Source organism: Ceratotherium simum, chromosome 29 (assembly GCF_057802395.1).
Source record: "Ceratotherium simum simum isolate JZ-2026a chromosome 29, ASM5780239v1, whole genome shotgun sequence".
NCBI lineage: Eukaryota > Metazoa > Chordata > Mammalia > Perissodactyla > Rhinocerotidae > Ceratotherium > Ceratotherium simum.
Genome location: NC_141928.1, coordinates 10,770,351 through 10,797,957, shown reverse-complemented (window position 1 = coordinate 10,797,957; position 27,607 = coordinate 10,770,351). Strand labels below are relative to the sequence as shown.

The following is a 27,607-nucleotide window of genomic DNA, read 5'->3' as shown; positions in this document are numbered from 1 at the left end:
TTTCGTGCAGATGTGGAATTCAATGGGAAAGACTGACTCGTGTACCAACATCAATCAAAATGTCGACTTCCCTGGCAGCTCTCAACAGTAAGGCAGGTTCAAAGGTCACAGGATAAAGAAAAAGCCAAGCTCTGGTTCAGCTCTAATATCTCCTCGGTAGAAGTCTTGCAAAAGTACCCCCTTCTGTATTAGCCTTGCTTTCATTAATCTTCTTGCCATCTTCTTTAACTAGTCATGCAGAACCGCTCGATAGCAAGACGTATAATGGGGAAGGCCCTGTGCCTATTACCGCGTTAACATTCTCTTAAGCCCCAGTGCAACAATGGAACGGGAAGGCAAAGGAAATCGGCAACTGCAGGGTGCAGTGCAGGCAATTCAATTACAGCCTGGGCTTACCTATGTACTTCTGACCTATAAAACACAAGAGGCCTTTGTGTCTAACTGGCTCGGCCATTAAGGTTGCTGAAGATCACAACAATGCTGATCTTTTCTGTTTAAGCTAAATCAATGTGGACAAATCATTATTCAGTAGCTTTAATTTAATTAGTAAATTAAATACACTACTTTACAGATCTTGTCAAGTACTTATGAAAAGAAAGATTCATTTAAGCGGGAGGTCACCAATAAGCCCAGCTAATTTAACTCATAACCTTAACTGAATCTCATCTCAAATATCCAGCAGCTTTAGAGAGTTTAGCAGTCTCCGGCAGTTGTGGTTAACTCATAATGCCAAAGAGTCCTGTCCTGTATCCAAATAGTGTTTTGGACAAAAAAACCAAACAAACAATCCCCCACCAACATAACCAGCATCAACAGAATCAGATTTCCTTTAAATTGTACTATTGCAAGAGAATGTAATCAGGTTACCTCTATTATGTTGCTTCCTTAAGATTTTATATTATCTATACTTAATTGAGATACAGAGCTCTTTTCAGCTATAAAGACGACAGCTACTTTATTAAGGTTTAAATCTGATTTCTTAATGATAGGTTGCTTCCTTTAAAGACTCTAAACCTGCACAGTCTTCTTATGATAAAACCAGACCTGGCATGAGTGAGTCTGGTACTTGATTTAAATCCAGCCCAAGAATCTCTGATGGGTGCTAGTTTCACAGAAAGGTCCCTTGCTTTTGTTTCAGTGTTGGAATTTGAGGCTAGCACCAGAAAGAGAGCCCACTGCATTCAAAGCCTATGTCTAGACCTGTATAAGGATGAAGAATTATTTCTCTGAGACAATTTAGCCATGGTAGTTTCTGATATGAAAACATTCTCCTTTCCTATGTGCCGTATACATCTTTGTTCAGTTAAAATGAATTAAAATTAATTCACTGCTTAGAGGTTTATGACATCCTTCAAAATAGCAAAAGATATCCTAAGGAGTGGCAAAACCAGACTGCAAAATCACTGATTTGAATAATAATGGCAGCAAGCAGTTTTTTTTTTTTTAATCTAGAAAGGCAGAATTTATTCTTAATTTCTTAAGGCTTTTGATACACAGATTTGTAAGAGTCCATATTTACATGTACAATTTTTTTAAAGGCATGTATCTATTTAGTCATTAAGTTCCAGGTCCTTAAACACTCACAGGGACAGAGCAATAAATCTTCCCTCTGAGAACAGGGCCTAATGGGGAGAAGTTAGGGAAAGGGAAGAGAGCCATAGAGCTGCTATTTATGGAGGATGGCTTCAGAGTCTGGGTCTTTCTGATTCCACAAATATGTAATTATGTGTTTCACTGCAGGCGCTCTGATGCTCAGTCCCTTTGCCAAGTTAGCTATTCACATACTTTTTGGATATGGCATCAATTAAACTTGAGTTGTGTTCCTCTTGACGACCAAATTAATGGTTTGACAGCGGCTCTCTCAATAAACACTGCAAACTGGCCATATTCGAAGGTTTTAAAAACCATTTCTTTTCTGTTCAAAATTCTGACAAACATGTCTCAAGTAAGACCGGGGACAACTTCATTACCCTCCCAACACTTAATGCCTTTTTGTAAAGAAGGCTGTTTAACAACACATCTGCTCTGTTTTCACAACTAAATTATTCCAGTTGGTCACACGTTCCAGTCTTTGGCAAGACACTGTGTTAGGAGAGATAAAAACATGAAAAAGGAAATATATTGCAGAAATCAAAAACCTTATCTACTTCTAGACTCTCTCTCTTTGCCATAATTCATTCAAGAAGGCCCCAAGAATAATTTTTGATGTAAACTCAGCTACAAACATACATCACTATGCTGATAAAAATCACAGGCTAAACTTATGAAATATAGTGACTTTCATTTCTTTAGTGCTGTTAAAATAACTTTTTTCTAAGGTTCAACAGACAAAAAAGATAAAAAGGGTTACCATTAATCCTTTATAAAAAATAAAAAAAAAAAGAAGCCTGTAGATTAATTCTGTGGTCTGACGATGGTCTTGAAGATGAACTTTTTAGATTGTCACTGAATTAATTTGATGAAGATACTGGAAATCATAAAACAAAAAACAACACAGCATCAAGCCGATTCATTTAATATATCTTTGGGCACTTTGCAACATAAATTATGTTGAATAACTTTTGGTTTCCAAATTCCAGCCTCTCTAAGTTCAATCAAGACAACAGACATTCATCGAGGACAACTCTGCAGGCATGTGCTAGGGATTGAGGACACAGAAACCAGTCCCTGGGTCAATGAGTTCAGCATGGACATGAGGGTGGGGAAGAAGGGCAGACCTCAAAAAGATAAATACAGCACAGTGTGTGAGGTGCTTTACCAGAGGTGTCTGCAAACTCCTGGGGGCAAAGCGAAAGAGAGAGCCTGGCCCTGGAGCTGGATCTTGACAAACGAGTGGGCTGGGCATGGGAAAATGGAGGTTTCCCTAAGGGAGAGGGAGTGTCAGGGTGGGGGTGTACTCCAGGCAGTGGTGACAGCAGATGCACAGAATTCATGGTGTGTTTGTGTGCAAGTAGTTCACAATGACCACGGCCCCAGTTCAGGACGGGAAATCACAGGCTACGAGCCTGGAGTGGTCAGCTGGTGGTTGGTGTTGATAAAGGCTATGCTGGGGGCTCTGATTTTATTCTGTAAGCCTATAACTTTCAAACCATTTTTTTTTTTTAGGCAGCAAAATCCTTTTTATCAGTTGACTCTTTAAATGCAGAACCCTCAAATAGAAAAGAAACAAGGAGAACTCCTTTGGTTGAAGGGAGGCCCTATGCCCAACTCTGCATGCACACATACACACACACACAGAGGCCCCTGACGTCCCCGAGAACCTAGGGCTCTGAGGAACCCGGTTTGAAAAGCATTGTGGTAGAGGACAGAGACTTAGGAAGTGTTTTACTGGGGCAGTGTGCCTCTTTGTTCTGGAAAGTGTCACAATTTCTAGATCTCCGGAGCCCGAGAGGAGGAAAGCTCAATAAAACTCACATGTGTGGTTTTTACACAGAATCATCCAGTAGGTCTGAAAATAAGACAAAAGACTCTCTTGCTGGATTGTCAATACTGAAATGGTGGGGCCCACATCTGCTCTCTATTCCTAATGCTTGGAACTTGGCCCCACTCACAGAGATGTGTAATAATTACTTCTTGACTGACTGATCCCAAGAGGCAACTGGGAGGTGGTGGCCGTGCATATTATCTTCATTCCCTACTAGGATGGGTGTGTTACATTCTTGCCTTTCAGTGCCTGAACCAACCCCGTTTGGCACAGTGAGTGTCTTGGTGTGAGTGGAAGGGAAACCTGAATCCTGTTTCTAGTTCTTTCCCTAACTTTCCACTCCAGCTTATCCCTCTATGCAATATGTAAGTGATTGCCTTTCATTTCTCAGAGACATGGAGAATTTATAAAATGTTACTTTTCAAAGCATACTGAATTCTTGGGAAGAAAGATGCTAGAACAATGACATCTTTATTGGCTGACAAGCTGGAGTGAGAGGGATCAGGAAGATGTTTACCTAAAGGCAGGAGAAACCTGGCAGCCTTGGAGCAAGGGCCCCAGAGCAGCAGGCAATTTTCTCACCAGCCCCTTCTGGCAGCCATCTTGCAGAGTTGAGGCCTCACTGGGATGACAGGAATGGCGGGAAGGAGGGTGGCATGGCCTTACTCCTTTGCCCCCCCGTACCACTAAGTTCTCCCTTCTTGCCAATGTGTAGATTAATGAGTAGAAAGGAGGAGACTGTGTAGCCCAGCATAGCTGAATTTGACAAAACAATTAAACACCCACCCTTAAAAGAGGCACTGTGGCATGTGCCAGTCTGTAGGCCCCCTTCAGGGGCTCTGTGATCTTTAGGCCCCAGTGTAGTCAGTATTATCTCAAAAACCTGAAGAATATTATAAACAGTTGCTGGCCTTTACATTTCCTATCATTCTTTTTGAGTATGTCATTCCTTATAACATTGTCCTCAAATTTAGTGGACACTGCAAAAAAGGGGATTAACAGAAACAGATGCTCAGGTCGTACCCCAAGTTACTGCATCAGAACCTACTGGGGTGGGCCCTGGCTAACCGCATTTTAAATAGGCCCTGCAGGCAATGCTGAAATGCACCAGACTTTGGGAATCACTGTCTTCCAGCCTTCTCCAGGCAACTAACAAATCCTTATATAAACTTTTTTTTTTTAATAATTTTATTTATTTTTTTCCCCCAAAGTCCCAGTAGGTAGTTGTATGTCATAGTTGCACATCCTTCTAGTTACTGTATGTGGGACGTGGCCTCAGCATGGCCGGAGAAACAGTAGTCGGTGCGCGCCCGGGATCCGAACCCAGGCCTCCAGCAGCGGAGCGTGCGCACTTAACCGCTAAGCCACGGGGCCGGCCCCTATAAACTTTTTTCTTTCATGGAGAAATTTCAGTGTGATCTGTGTCCTTTCCGCCCCTTGATGGGACTAAAGTCCTAAAAATGATTAATCTAAATACTCCACTCAGTTACTTAACTGCAAAGATATAATACGCCAGAATAATCAACCAGACTGTATCTACTTTGATAATTTAAGCAGAGGAGTGCCAACCCGGCACCAATCTCTTCTGCAGGATCAGGCAGGAGTTTAATTATGAGCTGGTAGGTCATGCAGCTGCCAATAATCTAGAGGGTGTTGACACTTCGGCATGATGGATATCTAAATCTAGTCTTCAGCTGCCACAGGAAATCCCCCAGCTTCCCTTGATCGGCAAGGAAGGGAGGCAGGTCCAGGTCTGACTGGTCAAGTCCCCCAAACGAGAAGAGGAAGGGAGCACAATGTGAAATGAGGGCTCTGGTGGGTGCAAATTCTCAGCAGGAATCTGCCCCTCATGCCCCCAGCCCCCAGGGTGGGACTACTAAGGTCAGGAGCCTGGCTGTGAGCTTCTTTGCCGCCATCAAGACCGAACAGGATGGGGACCCATGTCAGGCTCTGGGCACCATAATACAATCCTGTTTGATTAAAAGAAATTTCTGGTAATGAATTAAACAGACCCAAGGAAAAAAGGACACGGTGGCAATATATTCTCCTGGCACCCAGCACACAGAGGGGAAGAGGGGGAAGAGAGAAAGGAGACATAAATAAAAGGGACTACTCACTGGGGCTTTTTTCTTCAGCAAGGTCACAGGCACAGAGCAGGTCAGAATCGATTGAGATGGGTTTCTGCTTAATCCAAAACTTAGTGCTGGCTTTCTGATTCGTAACAGGGTCTATCTCTACTTTGTCTCCAGAGATACCTGTAAAGCCAAGGGGAGGACAAAAAAGAAGCCACAAGAAGTGGAAGGTGTAAGCGATTTCAGTGTAATCATTTGACCTATTTTGTAAATCCTAAACTGGATGAACATGAGCTCTTTTTTAGGGGCTTGGGGAACGCCCTGGGCTTCAGATGGACATAAGGAGACTCTAAACGGCACACAGATGTTGCACAGTCTGGTTTCCTGGGTGGGTCATTTGGGGCGGAGGGAGCAACCAAAAATTATATATAAAGGTATTAAGAAACATGCTTTCTTAGATATAACACAGATACAGTATGGAGTTCACCTACATACTGTTAGCCCTACATTACCTCTATATTGTAATGAAATAAACTATAACATAAGGTTCATTTAAAAACCAATTTTCATCAGTGGTCTTTTTTGTTTTTTTTTAGATCTGGGTTGGACGGTTAAATTTGTAATCTCACCTATGTCTAAATAGCTAAGCTAACAAGGAAGAGTTTCTGATTTGGAAAAATCTTACCCACTAAAAATAGGAGAAATCTCTCTCTTCCCTTCTCTGACATTGAATAATTATCCAAGCTATATTTAAAGGAAGTCACAGGAGGATCAAAGCATCCTTTACATAAAACCTTCCAAGTTCAAGTCTTGGAGCCTGGCTTCAGGCTGTGGAGGTCACTGCTGCTCTGCTGAGGGAGAGACAGCACTGGGTGTGAGCTTTATGCAACAAAGACTTTGTAACAGGAATCCAGAATGTTAAATACTGGCACTTCAGGTTTCATTTTCAGAGCTGTGACAGACATAACACATTGTACAGTGACTGGGAGCAAAGGTGTTAGGAGAACAAAGGTAACGCCACCGAGGAAAGGTGTCCTGGGATAACCGGGAAATGTGCAGCAATTGCTCTCCCGTGTTACCGAGCAGAATGTGCTCAGCCTGACACATGCGATCCTGGCTAGATGCTCTCTTTTCCCTCTTTCGCTGAAAACTGAGGAATCTGTTCATGAAGCGAGACAAAAACCTTCAATGTGCCTTCCAGAGTGGGCCCCAGATGGAATCTTGAAAGTAATTAATTTTTAGGCTATAGTTTAAAGGTCAGGGTCAAAGTGAAAAAAAGCAAAATGAAGTAAAGATATAAGAAATAATTAAAACAATTAAATGTACATACTGCAACAGAAAAGACTATCTGAGTTAACATATTTTATCCTATGGATCATACTCAGAAATTTTTCAATACATTGTGAGGAAACTTAGGAGGCCAAAAGAAAAAGCATATAAAAGAGCTCAATTAAAAAGACACCAAAAAACCAAAACACACAACGACTAGTCTGAGAGCAAAGCTAAAATTAAAAAAGAAAACAAATACAAACAAATTTCTAATGGTTAGGTCTGCCACACACTCTCTTCGTTTCAGTTTTATTTTATAAGTAAAGAAATCCCAATAGCAGTGAGACAAAGGCAGGAGACTATACAGACTACAGTAGAGTCTCGTCTGCCGTCTTCGGAGGAGACAATGCAGTACGGTTGTTGAACCCTGGTCATTACTGTGTGGTCTTTGGAAAAGACGAACAACTGGCATTTTTTTATTAATCGAATGCTGGAATTTGTCATTAGACATATTTCAGGAACACCATATTTCAATTAGGCATAATGTCATAAGTCCAATTGATTCTGGACGTTCAGGTCTAGATGATTTCAGGAGGGCGAGAATGTATCAGGAGACCAATTTTATTACATTTCACTTAAAATAGATTACGACTACCCAGTTACCCTCTTCCCTCCAATCCAGTCATTAATTGTTAAAGATCTGGACATTTCTATAGTTCCCTGAAAGAAGAAAAGTACTTAAGCCACAGTTGTTGGCAGCAAGTGTTTTTTTTTTTCCCCCTCCTTCTTCTGCTTCTCATTTTGACATTTATAAAAGTCAAAATGAGTGAAGCAAAATAAATGTGCATATCTCTTATGTAGACAAACCCTGCCCCACATTCCTTTCTCAGAAAGAGAGGGGAAAAAAATCATCATCAGAGAGACACGGTTTTAAAATTTTGTTCTACAGCCCTGCAACTCCTGAAGCTGTAGTCAGTCAATATTGTTAATGTACCTTGTTAATTTGATAGGATTTGTCAGGTAACTCCACTGGAAAATTATATAAAACTGTTCCAGATGAAAAGATGATAGTGACATGAATTAAAGTGATAGAACAATAGTGGAATATAAACCAGAAATGACACCCAAAGTGGCTGTTGATTTATTGCCGTACTGAGTTTGGTTCTGGACTCCCATGTATATTAGTGCTACAAATCTGGGTCCATTTAGCAGAGGGATGCTCATACATACATCACCAGCTCCTGCACCAAGCCAAGGTCACTCCCCATTGCATCAATCTTTTCAACAGAGCCTACTGCACAAAGCAGGACTTTTGTAACCATCTCAGATGTAACAGACTCTCATCCTCTTTCATCTTTCTTTTATCATGTAAAGTACACTTTAACTTCTATTATTTTTATCTGCAAATTGTTACTGTATAGTTCATCCATTACGGGCAGTATCTCTGCATCACTTGCCTACGCTCTGCACGGCCACAAGAACACTTTCCCAATGACGCTCTTTCCTGGGGTGATTGTGCAGTCACTGTTCACAGAGGGGAACCCCAAGTCTGGGGTTTGGTGATAAAGATGTGGGAGACGAATGCATTAGGTTCAACATGGGCAGGCAGGTGGAACACCATTTCAACAATTAGTGTGTTCCAAAAAAGTTGCATGTAATCAGATTTTTTTCTGAATCAAATCACACTTTCCCACTGACTTCTAGTTCCAGAGATAGTTTACCTTCATTTTGGATTGATCTGTAATTGGCAGGGGCTCCCAACACTTTAGTTTAAGTTTCTCTGCCCTGCAGGCTTTCAGTCAAGTAGTTAATGATCTGTAAAACACTCGCCTGACTAGAGGAGTCACTGTTGAAAGGAACCTGTAGGAGAATCTTTCCTGATGGGAAAAATCCTTTTGTACATTAAGTAATCTCGCTTTACTGGAGATGTGTGTGTGTCTCAGTTTCCTACAGCACGGCCCCCACAGGACCCTATCTGCCCTTGCTGGACAGGCGGCAGCCCTCTGCTTCCAGTACCAGAGAGCCTGAGGCAGTCTACGGTCAGAGCCCATTTTCCTGAGCACACCCAGACCCCACTGCTGAAAAGAGAGTCTGCAGAATTCAGCGTGGAAGCAAACAGACACCTCTTACAGCCCCGGCCTGGGAGTTCCAGGTCTCCTTGGTTGGAAGGAGACGGCGGCCTAGTGGAGAGGAGACGAGTTAGGAGGCGGTGCCACAGTCCAGGCCAGGGGCAAAGATGGGTGAACATTTACTGGCACCAACTATGTGCCAGCATGGTTAGAAATCCTTTGTGTGCATTGATTCAAGTCTCACAACAGGGCAAGAAGGTGGTTACTATGTTTATCCCTATTTCATAGATGTGGGAACCGCAACAAAGGGAGGTTAAGTAACTTGCTACGATCATACAGCTGAAAAGAGGCAAAGCTAGAGTTTGAAGAAAGCCAGGAAACCTGGTTCTGGAATCTCTCCTCTCAGCCACTACACTACCTGCAAGAACTGTGCTAAGTGTTTTACCTAACACACCCCAGGAGCGGTGAGGGTGCGTGTCTAAGGTTGGGGAGCTTTTTAGTGGAAACGCCAGTCCCACCACTGAGCTGTCTGCTTCCCAAGTTTGGTACTTTCCCCCGCTCCGCACGGCCTCATTCTGTTGAGATGTAATAAGGAACTCGGCCCAACTAAGTCTTTAGTCTCCTCTCTCAATTCTCACCAAGGAACAAATACATATTCAAATATGCCAATAAATGCACACCTATTTTTGTTCATATATGGCAAACTGGAGCATGAAATCCAATCAATATTCTTCTTTTTGATCACTGAGCATGGTTTTGATTCCCCTTCCTAAAGTATTTGTGTAAAGTCACTGAAGGAAAGGCAGAGGCACTCCTTAAAATGTCACTTATGCACTATGTTTAAGTAATTCAAATTATAAACGTATGCCCAAGAAAACAAGGGAAGCTGGCTTTTAAGTTTACATTTCTCCAACTTAAACGGCTGACAATAGAGGAATAGTTAATCCAACCATGACAGAATACAACACGACCATGAAAAATTATGTATAAGAAAAGCTTTGACTTGGAAAAATTCTTATGACACTAAGTGAAAAGGGCAGGAAAAATATTTATAAAAAAGAGATCAAAAGAATATGCTCCAAACGGTAACAGTGGTCAACTCTGGCTAGTGGGATTACATCCTTTCCTTTTCTGTATTTTTCCAAAATAAAGATTTCACTAAAAATAAAAACATCATTTTAAAAGTTGACATTTTTTTGGTTTCTGCTTCAGAATTCAGGACCCTTTTCCAACTTTTCAAATGTGGGGCAGGAGTATGTTGAATTCTCCAATTGTGAATCATGAAAAGGGATCCTAAACTGAAGACTCCTTCTGTCTAGCAGTTCTCAAGTACCCAAGGGCTGGGCCGCTGGGAAGGGCTCCCATGAGCTGCATTATGCCCAACCTGAAGCCACTCTCACAAAGGTGCCTGGCAGGCTCTACCCTACTAGCTATGGCAGGTGAGGAAGAAAAGAGCACGGGGGCTGGCCCAGAGTGGCCAGGGTCAGACCCTTCCCTCGGAAACAAGGGAGGCCATTTGTCTTCTTTACCAGCTCTCCTCTCCTACCCACTTATCCACAGCCATCCGTCATGACCTTTTCATGCTCCCACTTCTGACAGCTTCCAGATACAGTGAGTCAAACTTCACTGGAAGCAAACTATCACACCAACTGTCAAAGGCAGAAAACATTGCCTGATTGCTGTCCTACATCAACGCCAGCATATAAATCCTTCCTTAACAAGACAGCTCAAAATAAACAAAAATGCAATTCTAATGTATATATAACTCTCTGGGGAAACTATTTGTCCAAGGCTGTGGAGTTACCAGAGGGAGACCCGTGTCTGTTTTAACTAACCATACAGCTTCCATAAAAGGAAATCAGCGCTGCACATCATCTTCTGCTAACACTGACTGGGTACCTACTTTGGGCAGCTCCTATGCTGGATCCTTTTGTGTACAGTGACTTACTGAGAGCTTACCACACCTCTGTCAGGGAGGCAGCAGCAGCCCATTTCCTATTTAAAGGCAGCAGTGCACAGAGGGTGGGAATAGAGCCTTTGAGTCAGAGTCCTGAGTTAGAAAATCAGCTTTCCTCCTTCCTAACTATGTGAGGCAAGTTGCTACAAAGGGGTGATAATGGTATCTACTTCATGGGCTTGTTGTGAGGATTAAGTGAAATAAAACTTGTAAAGTGCTTAAAACATAGCTAGTGACCCATACTAATACTTCTCATGACTATTATTATCAGGAGTCAGGCACTGGGCTCAGGGATGTGACACAGACCCAGTGACGAAGGTCAGGACGGGGGAGCTCATAGAGCCACAGGAGGGATGTGAACAAGGGACCTGGCTGGCCCTAGTCTGGGGGTTGGGGTGGAGAATTCTCTCTGGGACCTGCTCTACACCCCAGTCTTGGAAGCACCTGGATCCTGAACAACTGTCCAGCTGGGGAGACCAACGCCCTCATCCCCACGAATCCTTTCATAACCTCCCATCACCAAGTGTTGTCAGGCATGCCTCTTCCCTGCAACGTCCAAGGGTTCGACTGAACATAGGAAGAATGTCCACACACCAAGAACTGTGGAAACGTGTGCTAGGCAACTCCCATCCTACAAGGTCTCCAGATCATTAATTTGGAGATCTTGATTTTGCCAGCACATTCCCACTGGTGTTATCCTGGGCAAAGTTACTTCTCCCTCGCTGAGCCTGAGCTTCCTCCTTGTAAAATGGGGGTAACAACCATACCAACTCCCGGGGTGTCATAAAGAGGGAATGGCATAGGCACATAAAAAACTAGCAGAGTGCCTGCCACATAATAAGGGCTCAATCATTACTAAAATTATTACTAAGATGAACCTCAGAAAGGTGAAATGATGTACTTGCCCAGGGTGAGTCACGTTAGCAAATGGCAAAGCTGGGGTGAAGCCCAGGTCTCTCTAAGTCTAGCGTGTGTTCCGACCCGTCAGCTGTCACCCATCGTCCCAGAGGAGCATACTGGACTCTCAGGAGGCACAACTTCCCCTAAGGCACACTTAGGATGCCCTTCTAGAAGGCAAAAATACCAGTTTGTCAAAAATTAGGGCATTTAACCTTCCATCCCTCAGCATATTTCCTAAGTTATTGTTTATTTGCTCAGACACCACAAGCTGTGGTTCATTCATCAATTTCCTACAACTGTGAATTTAAGACTACAAAAGCCCCACTGTTGTTAAATCCTGGAGTAGCTTTTTATACAATTCTACAATCCTCTTGTCTTCAGGTTATCTAGAGCCTACGAAAGCCTGGAAAAGCCCCCCGGGAGTGTCACTGAACAACTCTTCACCAGAGTGGATTTTGCTGAATCTACACAGCCAATCGATAGCATCCACAGAGCAGTCAGGGAAGTCTCTGAAACTTGTCTGAATTTACACACAGGATCAGACACACAGGCTGTTCAGGCTTAATGAGACCTCAGAGATCACCTAGCCTGGGGCTTTCATTCTCCACATGAAGAATTGAGGCTCAGGGCGGGGATATGACTTGTCTGATGTCACTCATTAATGACAGAGCTGTAGCCATAATTCACATCCCCATACCACCAGGCCGGGGCTTAAACAGACTAGCTCTCCTGTCTCATTATGCATTATGTTTACATAGCAGGTACATTCACACAGTGATCAACCGTATGACAGCATAAAAAGCACTGTCTCCAGCAATATGTTAGGGACCCAAAAATAGACGACAAAATCAAATTTTGGGTCACAACTAAAATGAGATCCAACAGAGCTTACATTCTTGAGATCTAGTGGGGTGCTGGGCCCCAGGATCACTGGTTCCATTCAAGAGGCTAACCATCTGGAAATGTCTGGGAACCACAGCTCAAAGCTGCCAATTCCAATGTGTGGTCAGTGAGAAACTCAAGGACAAGTCTGAGTGTACCTGACTAGACTACCAACCTTGGAATGCAAACTAGGGGGCGACCTGGACATGAATGAGACCGTGGACGAGCAGCAGCACTCAGCACCGTGCTCGGCAAAGGGCAGGGCTTACCAACGAGACCTGGGATGGTTTAATCCCAGAAACGCCGTCCTCGGAGGAGGGCTCAGTTCTCTTTGCAAAGATTTTTACTAGGGCAGTCAGATTCCCACACGAGATATTCTCCTGGTAAACAGATACATCAGGTGAGCTTATAATGTCAGTTAGGAAGTGGTAATGCCATTTCCTAAGAGAATTTATAAGATCACTTGTAGAGTGGGGAAAAATCAGATGTCCCCACGTTCAGCCTTGGTACACCGCTGGAGCTCAAGTGCCCAGGATGAAGACACGGTAAAAGGAACACAGGACCTTGACGAAATCTCATATATGCTATTCCCATTGATTCTGTCATGCCAGTCGTTCTCAACTTTATACCATGCTCAATTCTTTCTCAGCCATCTGAGGAACCTGGCACATTGTCATTAGTAACCCCGGATTACTCACCAGGAATTCTCAAAGGGGTAGATCTGGAAACAGGGAATTAGAGGAGGTATACAGCTAGAAAACCCCCCCGAGACTTTCCAACATTCCCCATCAGGGGATATTCCCTCAACCCGATCACTGCAGTAAAAGCACTAATGTGGTAAAGGAATTTTCTGGAGGCAGTCTTGATAGTATTTGTCCCGCTATTTCATAAGTTCATTAGTATTCACTAAACTCTATTCCAAATTTTGGTTCAGAAAATGTTGTCACAATAGGGACAGAAAAATCATTTAATACTAGAATTGCCATCCTCAAATGACTCTGGACCCAGGGATTTTGGAGTTAAGCACGACACACGTCTCCTCATGATCATTTTAGCATCTTTGAATGGATGATGGCATCTCCTTAGTATTCAATAAGAAAACGAAATGGAAATGTGGAAGGAAGATCAATCCACTTCCTAAGAACATGCATTTCCAGATTATGTAATTACTCGAATTGTACTCCATAAGTACCCCATCAGAAAGTAACAGGGGCAAATATTTTATTCATACAGCCACACAGAATTACTTTTAGCATCAGAGTGAGCCTGAGGAGTAATAAAGTCCGGGCCACAGCTGTTTGCTTTCACTCAGTCTTGTGTTGTTAATGTGTTTCTTAAGTTTGTATATTGTATATTGTATATTGGAAAACACCACTGTAATAAAGTCTTCCTTGAGTGCTGGCTTGCAGGTGTTGACTAGGGGGTTAAATAATAACAGCAATAGGACAGATAAACCAGGGAAGATAACAGATGGCAAATACGGTGCCTCTCATCATGCTCAGCCCAGGGCAGACATGTTTAATCAATCACAGAGTTTCTTTATGCTGCACTCAGATGCAGCTCGAGATGCCGCCTCAGCATAACCCTCTGGGCAGCCACTACAAACCTGACTGGGGTCAGTTCATGAGACAAAACCTCTTCTCTATGATATGTGCTATTGTAGTTGATACTTTTGATAAGTTACGATTATACACATGGGTTGTTTTATGAAGAGATAATGGAGGTAACCATGGGAGCTTTTGGTAGAGGTTATATTTGTAAATCCTATACAGAATTTGTATATCCTATACAGAATTATGTTAGGTTACATATGCATATGCCACAGATGGAATTCAGGCATGCATCCCTTCGGTGCCATGGGGATGGGCTATACTGACAAATGATAAGGTGAAGGAATCAAGTTAGCGCCACTATCCCAGCACTTCTCAGCCTGAGACCCCAGGTTGGGAAAACCAGGCTGACCTGTCAAAACAAGCCTTGGACAAAGAGATAAGGGGAAAGAAAGTTCTTTGAATATTGTGAGGTTACAGTTCCCAAACCCCACAATTAAGGGGAGATTCTGAGCCAGCAGGTGTGGGATGAGGCCAGGGCTTGGTGACTCTGCTGTGAGGTCAGGGTCAGAACAACTCCTGGCAGGTACAGGGTAAAGAGACACCCACCAGGGTGGTGTCTTGGCCCTCTCTGTCTTGTTTCTCTTAGGGGTTTCTCTGCATCCCCCTGGCTGGGGCCCTGTAATTCAGCTTCTGCCAGCTAGCCAACAAATACTTATTGATAGTATATATGGGCTTCCTAGATTGCGGCTGGCATTCACCATCTGACCCTTCCAGTTGTGATTTTTCCCAAACCGACTTCACTCTGCCAGCCTTGGTATGTTTGGGTTAGCACACGTCTTGGTGCCTGATCCTGTGGTCAGGCACATAGGATCAGGCATACGGAAGATCAAGTTAGTGGAAATAACCTCAATTTGGTATAAGCTCAAGCAAGGTCTACACTTAAGGGTATCTGTACTTTTAGGCCCAACACAGAGGGGAAGCAGACAAGATAAACTATTCCAAGAATGTTGTCAGGAGATACAGGAATGGTTAGGCATGACGGCTTTGTTTGGTGAACTTTCCAGGCTGGTAGAGCAGGGATGGCAAATAGATTTCAACTTTGGAACTCACTCCAGTTGATTGCTAGTGTTGCTTACAGGGCAGTGTTGGAAGGATTCTAAGGTCAGGGCTGGGCCCAGAGGGAAGCAGCGCAGCCACTAAGAATGTAAACGGAGGACGGAGCAGCAGCACACATGCTCCACTGACACTGATCTCCAGATGCTAGGGGAGGGAGGGGAGGAGGGGTACACAGAATTTCTAGAACTGGCCAACTAGAAGTAATCACTTCCTTTGTGAAGCAAGTTATTAATGACTGAGGCATCTGTGGCATGATGGATTGGATTTGGCTTATGACATTGGGTTTCATTCCCAATTCTGCTATTGGGACTGGATATCCCATTGTATATCCTGATGGCTGAGAGGGAAGGAAAGGGAGTTGGTACTGATTAAATAATAGCTATGTGCCAGGGAACACTAAGTGCTATCTAGACATCATATAGTTTCATTCACTCCTCCAAGCCTCAGTTTTCTCAGTCATGAAATGGGAATAACATCATCAACATGCTGTGTAGATTAAATAAGGTAATAGGGGTGAAAGTTCACTGTACACTATAAATTGTTCTAGAACTATAGAGTTTTAGTGCAATGACAATTTGCATTCAAGGCATAATATAGTAGTTAGGCACTGGACTCAGCCTCAGACAGTCCTGGGTTCCGATCCCACTTTCATTATTAACTAGATTTTTCCCTATACCCCAGTTTCCTCATATAAAAAATGGAGATAATATCATCTAATAATAGTTATATGATTATAGGTGACAATGCACATAAAAGAGTGATCAGCAAAGTGCTTGGCACATAGGAAGCACTTGATAAGTGATAAGTGATTTTAAAAATTATAATTCTTAATATTATTTAAGAAGATTGATCAGATCTTTGCCATTAATAGACTCCGATAAAGTTTTTCAATCAGAAAAGTCTGGTGGAAGATAAGTGTAAGTTTAGGTCTTGCAGATCAAAGCTGGAGTCTCCTACCCCTGACTTTTCCAGAAACAAATGGCAGATGGTACACAAGTGGAGCGTCGGCCACCATGACCCATCAGAAGAGAAGCAGCCGTGATGGCACTGCAGACAGAGCTGGGAATCCTGGTCCTCGGCTGTGTGTCTACATCCACTAACTCAGAGCGGATGGGCGGTTTTCTGTGGCATTGGCAGGGCTGCTTGGTAAATGCCGCACACAGACACTTCCCACTTAGGAGAACTTGCCACAGGGGGCAGGTGAAATCTCTGCTCTGACTGACACAGGATGGATGAGCAGGGGAGACCATCCATCAGGGTCAGAAAAGATCTGAAGCACCTGGCTAGTCAGTTGAAATAAAATAAATTATTTACTGATCTCAGAATCCAGCTGCTCACTTGACTGCTCATAAAGGGTGTGCTGTTTGCTGCCCTGCACTTTGCAGTGGATTCTGTTTCAGAAAGAAATCACTTCTGGATTGCTGTGTGCGAGGTTTGGTTGTTGTTATAATGAAAGGGTGTTATCTGCTTAGCAAGGAAGGAGGGAGGGTCTCAAGGTACATACCTGAACTTATCTACATGGGAATAGGAAATGAGCTTATTTATTCACTGCATGATACAGCACTCATGAGCAGTCTATCTGGTTGTCACAAAATTCCTTAGGGCTACTTAATGAAGTTTAGGCTCATAACGCTAAAGATGAACTTAAATTCATAATAGAAACAAATGTTCTGAAAACATCTGTTTTAGAAGCTCCTCACAGCTGTGACTCTCCACCAGAGGGCGCCATGTGTACCACTGGAAGCACCTAGAGGTGACTGGGACCTGGCTTCCAGTCACCTCACTTCTAAGAACCACTGCTCTAGGCAGAGAGACTCGCATCGCTGTCATCATCCATTTCTACCTGACAAGTCTCCATTGTGGCTACAGGTGAAACTTTGCCAACAGAGCCACCACCATCTAATCTGAGTGATCTGGTTCCATACTTATAAGATGGTGGACTTGGAGAGAAAGCAATAGGCAAAATAAGTAATACTGACAATGATAACACAACCACTGAGATAAGCTACCATTCAGAATACAGCTTCTGTGGGCCAGACGCTTCCATGCAAGCTTGAAAGGTAAACATTATGATTCCCATTTTATAAATGACAAACACTAAGTGGAAAGGGGAGGGACTTGTCTAAGGTGACACTGCAGGTAAGTGGTGAAGCTGGGATTTGAACCAGTCCTGACTGCAGAGCTCGGGCTCTTCCCACAGATCCTTCTGGGGACATTTTCCTTTAAAAGAATATAAAGGTCAGACTCTGATGAATTAAAGTTTGGCTTTTTGCCTTTGGAAAAAAGTGGGGGAAAGAAGCCCATGATCTTGGTTGTCTGTCCAAGGCATTGCTTTTGTTTTTTTTTTTTTTTTTGTGAGGAGGATCAGCCCTGCGCTAACATCCAATGCCAATCCTCCTCTTTTTTTTTTTTTTTTTGCTGAGGAAGACTGGCCCTGGGCTAACATCTGTGCCCATCTTCCTTTACTTTATATGGGATGCTGCCACAGCATGGCTTAACAAGCAGTGTGTCAGTGCGTGCCTGGGATGCGAACCGGCGAACCCCCGGGCCGCCGCAGCGGAGCGCACACAGTTAACCGCCTGTGCCTCCGGGCCGGCCCCCAAGGCATTGCTTTTCACCTTGGGGACTAAGCAGAGATGGATGTGCTGATTATGCTCACCTCGGAAAATCCCCACTTTGTATCTTGGACCTCCATCTGGACTGCAGTCAGGCTACTTACTGGGCTTCTTAAAATTAGACCCACTCAGAAAAAGCAAACTCTTTGTTACTGAGAAAGTACTGCAGGCAAACACAAGCTGGATGTCTGAGTAGCATTCTTATCTTAGTGAACTTTTAACTGAACATACATTGACAGAAAGTGCACAAATCATATAGTATATATAACTCGACTTTTCCACAAAGTCTATATACTCATGTGATCAGCACCGAGATCAAGAAACAGAACTGTACCAGCATCCCAGATGCTCCCCCTCCAGTCACTACAGCCTCCTCGCCCCCAGGGTAACCACCATCATTACTTCTTACACAGTATGTTATTTTTGAATGTTATATACATGAAATCATACAGTATGTACTTCTTTTTTGGATCTGGCTTCCTTTTGAGCAGCCTCATTATTTTTATTTCTATGAGAGACACCAGGAAAAGCATCCCCAGGAGGAAGAACACTGAAGAACTTTATGTTTTAAGAATCAACATTAAATAAGAAATTTTTATCATTTTAGATATTTAGCGTTTTTTTGTGAGGAGGGAAGAACAGATTTAGAGAGGGAGAAAAAGGTGGGTCCTGTGTCTTGGTTCCAAGTCCCTGGGTGCTAATTCACTTATGTGGTCTGTTAGAATCACCATCATTGTGGTGGCTGATGTTCACTGAGCACTTGAGTGTGCCAGGTGCCTTTGTAAGTATTCTGCACGTGTCCTAACATCTCATCCCCATAATTATCTCATCTTTGAGACAGGGACTGTTATCTTCAGTTTACAAATGAGGAAACTGAGGTTCTGAACCATTTCTCTGTGGTGATACAGCTAATAAATGAGCCCAGGTTTGAACCCAGGCTTCTAACTCCTGAGCCTGTCCTCTAAGCAGTCCAGTATATTGCCTCTCCACTAACAGCTCTCATTTACAGGAAGTTTACCAACTGCAGGCCTTGGGCTAAGTGCTTTACAGGGAGCATCTGACTTGCTCCCCAGAGCAATCCTAAGAAGCTGGTACTACTGATATTCCCACTTAAACAGAATGGAATTGAAGCTCAGAAAGATTAAGACTTCTGCCCTATACGGCTGGTTATTGATGGAGCCACAGTTTAAACCAGTTGTGATTCCGATGCCCATCTTTCAATTACTAAGCTGTACCGTCAGCATATTTCAAGCTCCTGTTGGGAAGTTAGGAAGGAATATTCGAGATTTTTGAAGCTTATTTTAAATTAGGCAGACTAATGCTAACGTCAGAAAAGATTTTATTATGAGCACATACAGAGCATTTGTGAGATAAAAATTAGGGAGGCTTAGAGTTAGAATCCAAACTTCCTCCCTTTATGCATGAAGCAAACGAGGCCCCAGGAAGAGGCAGTGTGGCAGAGGTCAGGGGAGAGCTGGGGTACAGGTTAGCTCCCTGACTAAGGCTGGCATCCATACCCACTTCCCCCTCCTCCCACCATCCTTTGTTAGGGAGCAGGTGCATTCAAGCTGGCCAGACCAGGAGTCTGCTCCTGACATCACCACCTACCTGCCATGTGAACTTGGGCATGAGACTGCACCTCTTGGCACCTCACTTACCTGCTCTGTTGGATGGGGACAGTAACAATACCTAGCCTTTAGGTAGTTAAGTAGTGCATGTGAAGCACTCAGCACAATGCCTAATGCACAGTGGGTATCTATCTATAAATGACAGCCAGGATGATGATGACGACGATGATGACGTATTCACGTTATGTTGACTACTATGATGCTTTTCTACTCCTGTTAGGTTTAAGTCAAAACAGAAGTTTAGCACTTAACTGGAACAAATTAACCCCAATATTAGTTGAAAGTTAGCTCCCGATTATCTGGTGAGGATCCAAATATAACTTCTGAGATCATGAAAAAGCTGCCTGCACAAAGGCGTGAATGGATAAGCAGTGAACGCACTGAGCAAGAAAAGGCAAGTGGAGATGCCACACTACAGTTCAGGATAGCGTGTAAGGGAATCGCAGAATGAAATGAATGACGGCACTTCACAGAAGTCAATCAGTTTGAAAACAGTCTCAAGTTAGTTCTATTTCTAATCTTCTGCTTCATAAAAAAGAAGACAAGACAGAGCACTCAGGTGGGAAAAAGGATGTATTTAAAATTTCATTGTTTAAACATTTTCTCTGAAAACAAATTACCGTTAGTCATTCAGGTCACATAAAAGGTGTACGTTGTTTCTTTCCCTATTTCTACAATGACCACTGATATAAAGGGTTCAGTTCATCATCTGTTCATGCACTTACCTAACTGAACATCGGTTGTGAATCGTAGTCTGTGGATCATGCTGACTTTGAATGACTTGTAATGGTGGCTGCTAAGCATATCCTGTACTGTAGCTATGTCAATTTGCGAATCCTCCTCAAAAACCCCGTCTGCCCTTGAACCTGGGGAGGAAAAAGCAGTTTAACACATAAAGATACATGAGGCTTGGCAAATGGTGTCTGCTTAAAATGCTTTGGGATAAATTAAAATAATATGGGCTATTTAATTTGGAGAAGAAAAGGCTGAGTGATGACTTAATAATGCCATTCCAGTAAACAGAGAATGGTAACATATTAATCATTCAACAATTAATTCCACAAACACTGCCTATTCTATGGCAGGCCCTTGGCTGGGCAGTAAGGATAAAGAAGGAGAGAAACACTCCTGCTTGCCAGAAGCTCTCAGTCTCCACAAGTCAAAAGTAAGTCAAAATCACAAAAGCATGGGTGGTCACACTTCCTGTTTCTTTTTCTAATAATAATTTTCCTGATCATAAAAGTAATCCATGCTCTTGAAGAATCCTCATCCTTTCCAAGATTCTCAAACCGTCTGTTTACCAGCTTCCCGTCCTGCACCCCACAGTCTCCACTGGTTCAGGCACAAGCCTGCTGGCTTGGATGGCTGTAACAGTCTCCCCACAGGCCTTCTGGCTACCAGGGTCCCTCTGCAATACAGCCACCACAGGACTTGCTGATTCATCTTTCTAAAGCTTTGATCATTTATTCACTCGTCAAATGTTTAGTGAGAGCTTTGTGCATGTTAAGTACTCTGATATATGATCCTGGGAACAATAAGAAGACTGGTGCTCAAAAATCTTCCTCGGCTTCCCACGGCCTCCTGAATGAAGCACACTTTCTTCAGCCAAGCAATCAAGGCTGTCCATGATCTGGGTGAAACACAGTTTTTCAATTTTACTTGTCACGTCTCACACATAACTTCTCTCCGCTCCTCCCAAACTCCTCAGACTGCACACAGGTCCCGGTTTTGCTGGGCCTTTGCTCATGTGGTACCTGTGGCCTGAAACGGCCCTCCCACCCTTACTCTGGACCTGTCAAAACCCCACCCAGGCTAGCTCAGACTCCAGCTCCTCCTGCATTCCACATTCCACTGGACTCGGGAGCCAGACAGACCTGGGCTCAATTCCTAGCTCTGCCTCTAACTTGCTGTGTGATCTTGGGCAAGTGACTTTCTCTCTCTGAACCCCGGTTTTTGCCATCCACAGAATATCATAAAGCATTTAAAGCTTCTAACACACAACACACTTAATAAACAGCAGTCATGATTATTTTGATTCTACTGTCATGCGAATCACATTCAGCTTTGCGCTAGAATTGTTGACTGGCTGCTCTGTCCTAATTTGAAAGCTTTGAGAGGGTCAGCAAAGTTTCTTACTCATCCATCTTCTCCTGCAAGCAGTACAGGCAACTGGCATGCTCTCACTAAATTTTGCTAAATAAATAAATAAGTAATAATAATAATAGCTGTATGTGTGAGTGCTTACTACACACTAGACATGGTGCTAAGCACTTTATGTATGCATTTGAGCCTCATGATGACCTGGCAGGCCTTGTATTTTCTGTATTATGCAGATGGGGAATTCCAGGTTTTGGGGGGCCAAGTGACATGTGCAAGGTCACACTAAGCAAAGCTAAACTCTCTCTCGCCCCCGCCCCCCTGAGTCTGAAATGTGGTCTTCTGAATGAGCAGCTGCTGGTGCCCTTCACCAGGGGGAGGGGAGCACCTGTCTGGCAGAGGCCAACCAGAGCAGGGTGCCCTAGGCCTTGTGTTGAGCACCCAGAGATGGTTCCACAGGGAAACCTAGAGAGAACTCCTTGGGACAGAGTTGAAGGAGCAGGAAACTCTAGATTTGGGTATAAAACTGGAAAATTCTGTTACATAACTGGTAGCCTGACAACTACACACTTTTCTTCCCACAATTATTGCTTACAGGGCAAGCTTTTAAGTCAAAATTCATTTCTGATGCCTGCACATTTAACTCACTTATTAGGACTGTACAGTCTGTTTCCAAACACTATAATTAATTCTAGCTTAGACCATTCCAGCACCTACAATAATGCTTTCCCCTCAATAAGGACGCAGCCTCGCCCTTAATGTGCCATTCACTGAATGCCTGTGACACAATCCCATCTTAGAGTGTTTGCACATATTGTCCTCTCTGCCCAAGTCACCCTTCTCCCCATTTCACTACCTCCTGGCCTCCTCGTTATTCCTCCTAAAAAGCTTAGCTCAAGTGACAGTCCAGGGAACCTCCCCTGACACCAGGCCCCTAAGTCTAGTTCTCCGCACCCTGCATTTTCCTTCAGAATATCTATCACAGACAGCACTTATCTATCTCTACCACTAGACTGTAAACCCCAAGAGGGCAAGCTTGCTGACTGCTTTACTCACCACTGTAGCCTAGACCCTGCTAGTGCTACCACACACAGGATAAAGCAAGAGCTCACTGACAAGGTACTGGATGACCACCAGGTGCCACGTCCATGAGAAGATGAGGAGCAGAAGGGCTGAGTGACTTCACATCACATCCCTAGGATGGAATAGAGTTGCACTCAACATTGGCAAGGGCCATTGGGTAATCCTGTTTCCTTTCTCTGGAACGCCTGTGATTTTGTATAGAGATGCTGTTGTGATGATCAACCACTGTGGCCTGGGGTAATGTCCACATCCCAAACCAAGGGGCTGGCTAGAATTTAGAGTTTCAAATAATCATTCACTTTCTCTAACATACATTTTACTGGAACAGAGCTGCCAAGATGTACTTATTTCTATTTTAGAACCCTTTATATACATGAGAATTGTGGAGAATTTGAGTGAAATATTAAAATCCTTTCATGTTTTAAAAGTCATTAAAGTCATCTTTTCTAAGAAAATGCCATTATTAGATACAACTTAGCTCAACAACTTCTGTTTTCTTTACTAATTAGTATTTTCTAAATATTGCAGGTATTTTATTCAGAAAGAGGTAACTGCTCATTATGCTAAAATGCCAATTACTAAAAAAAAAACAAAACCCCACTCTTAAAGAGTTTTACATTTTATGATGTTGGATTAAAACCAATTTAAAAATTACTATAACGTGACATATAATTTTTTACTGAGCAATTTCAATGCCAGCTGCTAATAAAGCATCTTAGCTGTAAATGATAATTCAGATGCTTTTAGATAAAGTGGTGCATAAATATGGCTGGAAATTGATTTAGCTTCTTACAGAAGCTACTGAAGAATGACATATTTTGTTTAATACACCAGCTAATGTAGTCCTAAAAGCTCAAACAAGTGCCAGTTTTCACTCCTAAATTTGCTGTGGGAGATTAATGAAAACTTTGTATTTTGCTGAAATGTTAATAATAGGCAGACGAGATGATAGGATTTTAGTAGAGGTCTTAAAGCTATGGAATAACCAGCAACGCTTGTCAATTTCCCTATATTAATTTTGTTCGAGACTTAGACAGCTGGAGCTGGCTCAACACACTAATGCTTCTTGTATTGACCTTCTACTCTCTGACAGTGTAAATTCATATCCCGTTTGAGGATTTAAGTCCCCCTGATACTTGAGTGAGTTCTGAGCCTTGCCCCAGCTGACAAGGGGCATGTTTGCTTTTATGATGAGAAGGGCAGCAGCACCTGGGGGAGCAGAGAAGGAAGGCACAGTGCTGCACTCGCCTCCAGTACCTGCTGCTCACCCCAAGGAAGGCTATCTGCTGAATGGGAACGACTTCTGGTCGCGGAGTTCCTGTGCCATTTCTCAAAGTAAGCTCACGAGGGCTGCTGCTAGGAGGTGGCAAGTCTGTGTGTACAGATCAGCCAGGCATGCAACTTGCAACTACCCACCCCCCATGCCAGCAGTATGCTAGACTGTGGAGAGACACTGGTGAGGATAAGGCAGGGTCCCTGATCTTCAGGAGCTTACAAACTCGATACAGAACACAAAGAAAACAGTCCAAGGCAGAGGGAAGCACCCAATAAATGGTGCATGCAACAGACACTTTATCTAAAGACAAACACGTGAAGCAGAACATTACACCAAAAGCATTTTTTTGGACCAGAAAAGTTCTATGACTTTGCACATCTTTACTGTTTGTACCCTTCTGGAAAGGGTGAACCCAACCACCTATAAAAGATGCTTGGCACTGCACTATTTGCATATTAAAATGATTACTGTACTATCAACTTCACATTAAAACACCCACTTCTGTTAAGAGAAGACATATTTATCTACTCAAATTAAAAAGTAGAGAGAACCAGAATGTCTTAAAAATAAACATATTAAAAAAAAACCTCCCCAAACTGTTAATTCAATTGAAATATTACTCTTTGGTATTTTGTTAAATTAGCAATTAAAAAGGTCACAAGCAATTAAATGAAACAAAAGCCACACTGTGTTCATCTACATTAACACTGAACTGGGTCTCCTCGTGAATGACAAGATAAATTGTAATGGTGCCTTCAAAGACTTCACAATGTATTTTGTCAAAGTCAAGAGTGTTAATGTCTCTATGTGCCATGGATTACCATAATGTATCGTGTCAAAACGCTTGAGCTGCAATAACTCAAAGATGTATTGTGATAGATCAAATTTTGGGGAGGGGCCTAAAAGTGACTGGAGCACCAGAGCTCAAATGGACTGACAACAGGCTCTGGAAGAATGACGGAGTGTACGTTCGCAATGTGGAAAGGTTTGAGGGACGAGCAGAAAATCCAAGAGAGGAAGGAGCTCGACTGTCGCGAGTAAGGAAATCAGGAAGGAGAACACAAGAAACGGCACCTGTCTTAATGGCAAAACCAGGCCAGGGCAGGAGGGGGCAAAGGGAAGTAGAGAGGAGGTGAAGAAGGGGGCAGGCAGAGTCTAGGGCCTCCAGCAAAGAAAGAAAGAGGTGCTGAGAGAGTCAAGGGCTGGGAAGTGGCCTTGCGCTTAATAACACCGGAAAGAACCCGGAACATCGAGTTCAGAGATGCAGATTCAAACCCTAACTCTGACACCAAGGGTCAAGAGTGGGAAAAACCTTGCCCAAGATTCCACTGTTGGGAAGCAGCAGAGCTGAGACACATCAATTGGACTCTACAGTCCATGTTCCTTCTGCTGTCCTTCTCCTTCCCCTGCCACCCCACCACATTCCTACAAGCAGCAGCAAGGACAGAGACTGTGTGGGTAACTGTAAACTCTAAATCAGTGGTTCTCAAAGTGCAGTCCAGGACCCACAGGAGCAGGGATCCCAAGAACCCTTCGGGGGTCCATAATCTCAATACTATTTGCATAATAATAATAACAATAAGACCTTATTTGCCTTTTTCATGCCTACTATCTTGCAAGTGCACAAGGTAATAACAAGTTCATTGATACGGTTCTGATTCCACACTGCAACTAACTTTTAAGGAACTATCACTTGAGTTTTGGTATAGTAATGAAAATTAATATCCACTATTATCTGCAAAGGCTATTGAAATACTCCTCCCTTTTCCAACAACATATCTGTGTTAGGCCAAATTTTCATCATACACTTCAACAGAAACAGTGTATTGCAAAAGTAGATAGGAAAATCCAGGTGTCTTCTATAAAGCCAGACATTACAGAAATTTGCAAAAATATAAAACAGTGCCCACTGGTTCAGGTGACTAGTCAGTAATTTATCTTCCTCATTAAACAAAAATAAATGCTCTTCAGAGAAAGAAAAGAGAAAACAAAACAGTGCAACTCTTCTCATTAAATTTTTAAAAGAAAAAAGTTATTTTTTTACAAAAATTATGTTAACATGTAACGGATTTATTACTGCTTTTTTTTGTGTGTGAGGAAGATCAGCCCTGAGCTAACATCCATGCTAATCCTCCTCTTTTTTTTGCTAAGGAAGACAGGCTCTGAGCCAACATCTATTGCCAATCTTCCTCCTTTTTTCCCCCCAAAGCCCCAGTAGATAGTTGTATGTCATAGGTGCACATCCTTCTAGTTGCTGTATGTGGGACGCGGCCCCAGCATGGCCGGAGAAGCGGTGCGTCGGTGCGTGCCTGGGATCCGAACCCGGGCCGCCAGTAGCGGAGCACGTGCACTTAACCGCTAAGCCACAGGGCCGGCCCTATTACTGCTTTTTAAATGAATTCACATATACTTAAAAATTTCTCAGTTTTTATTCCTAATAAATTGATATAACTCAATAAACAAAAGCTCTTTGGGGTCCTCAATAATTTTTACGAGCGTAAAGAGGTCCTAAGACCAAAAAGTTTGAGAACCACTGCCTTTATTGGTTCTTATGCCATGTTTTCATTGTTCCTGGATGTCCATTTGGACAATCATGATGAGACATAACAGTGCAGTCACAGCTGTGTATTTGTGTTATATATCTGACAACAAACAGATAAAAAGCTTGTACACACATCATAAGAATAACAGGCTTGCTGTCAGGTGATCAGATCAAGGCTAATTTAACTAATATTGTTTTATAGTTTAAAAAGTGTTTTCATATATGTGATTTCATTGGAACTGAGGGAGACAGAGGTATACACACAACTTTCAGACAAATGGGCACTAATCATTAAATCAAAGCTCAGATGAACTCACTGTATGCTACTGGTGGATGTCTTGTGTTCACAGATACAAAACTACATGGGACTTTTTTTTTTTTTTTTTTTTGTAATTTTATTTATTTATTTTTTTCCCCCAAAGCCCCAGTAGATAGTTGTATGTCATAGTTGCACATCCTTCTAGTTGCTGTATGTGGGATACGGCCTCAGCATGGCCAGAGAAGCGGTGCGTCGGTGCGCGCCTGGGATCCGAACCGTGGCCGCCAGCAGCAGAGCGCACGCACTTAACCGCTAAGCCACGGGGCCGGCCCTACATGGGACTTTAAACTTCACTTTGTGGTCCAATGAATTTTAGGTCAAGTCTGAAAGCTCTAATCTAGTTATACGTTAAAGCAACTTCAATCCTTCTTCCCCCAAAAAACTATGCCAACTCTAGAGCTCAACCAGATTGATGGCCTTTGTTACATCCTCACCTTTAAACTCTCTATAGCACGACATTGTTGACTGTTCCTCCCAAGCTCACAGTCACCCAGCACCAACCATACACCAGGGTCTGGGCCAGTGCTTCAGGAACACAGGAGGATGGCAGGATTCCCAGAAGATGGGAAGGGGACAGGTAATCCACAGAGGGAGCAGTATGGGAAAAACATGAAGTCCACAAAGTGTGAGCACATACGTAGGGAACAGCAAGTGTTTGCATTTGGCTGGAGCAAAGAGTGTGTGAAGGGGAGTAATGGAAAATAAAACGGGAAGGGGTGGAGGGGACGAAGGGGTGGAAGCCTTCTTCAAAGGCAGAGGCAGTGTCCATCTCAGGACACGGTACACAGCAAAATACTGCTGTGCA

General features: G+C 43.1%; 1 protein-coding gene across 10 annotated transcripts in view; it reads right to left on the bottom strand.

Annotated features, from left to right (window-relative positions):
• Window positions 1-27,607, bottom strand: part of MAPKAP1 (MAPK associated protein 1) — a 267,319-nt gene that overhangs the window by 21,516 nt on the left and 218,196 nt on the right. For 9 of the 10 annotated variants that reach the window (XM_087419086.1, XM_087419088.1, XM_087419084.1 and 6 more), the window contains 2 exons: window positions 20,211-20,351; window positions 5,542-5,679 (listed from right to left, as the gene is read on the bottom strand). In XM_087419086.1, coding sequence (XP_087275212.1) covers window positions 5,542-5,679; window positions 20,211-20,351 — 279 coding nt within the window. The remainder of the gene's footprint in view (window positions 1-5,541; window positions 5,680-20,210; window positions 20,352-27,607) is intronic. The other variant, XM_087419089.1, reaches the window with a different exon arrangement.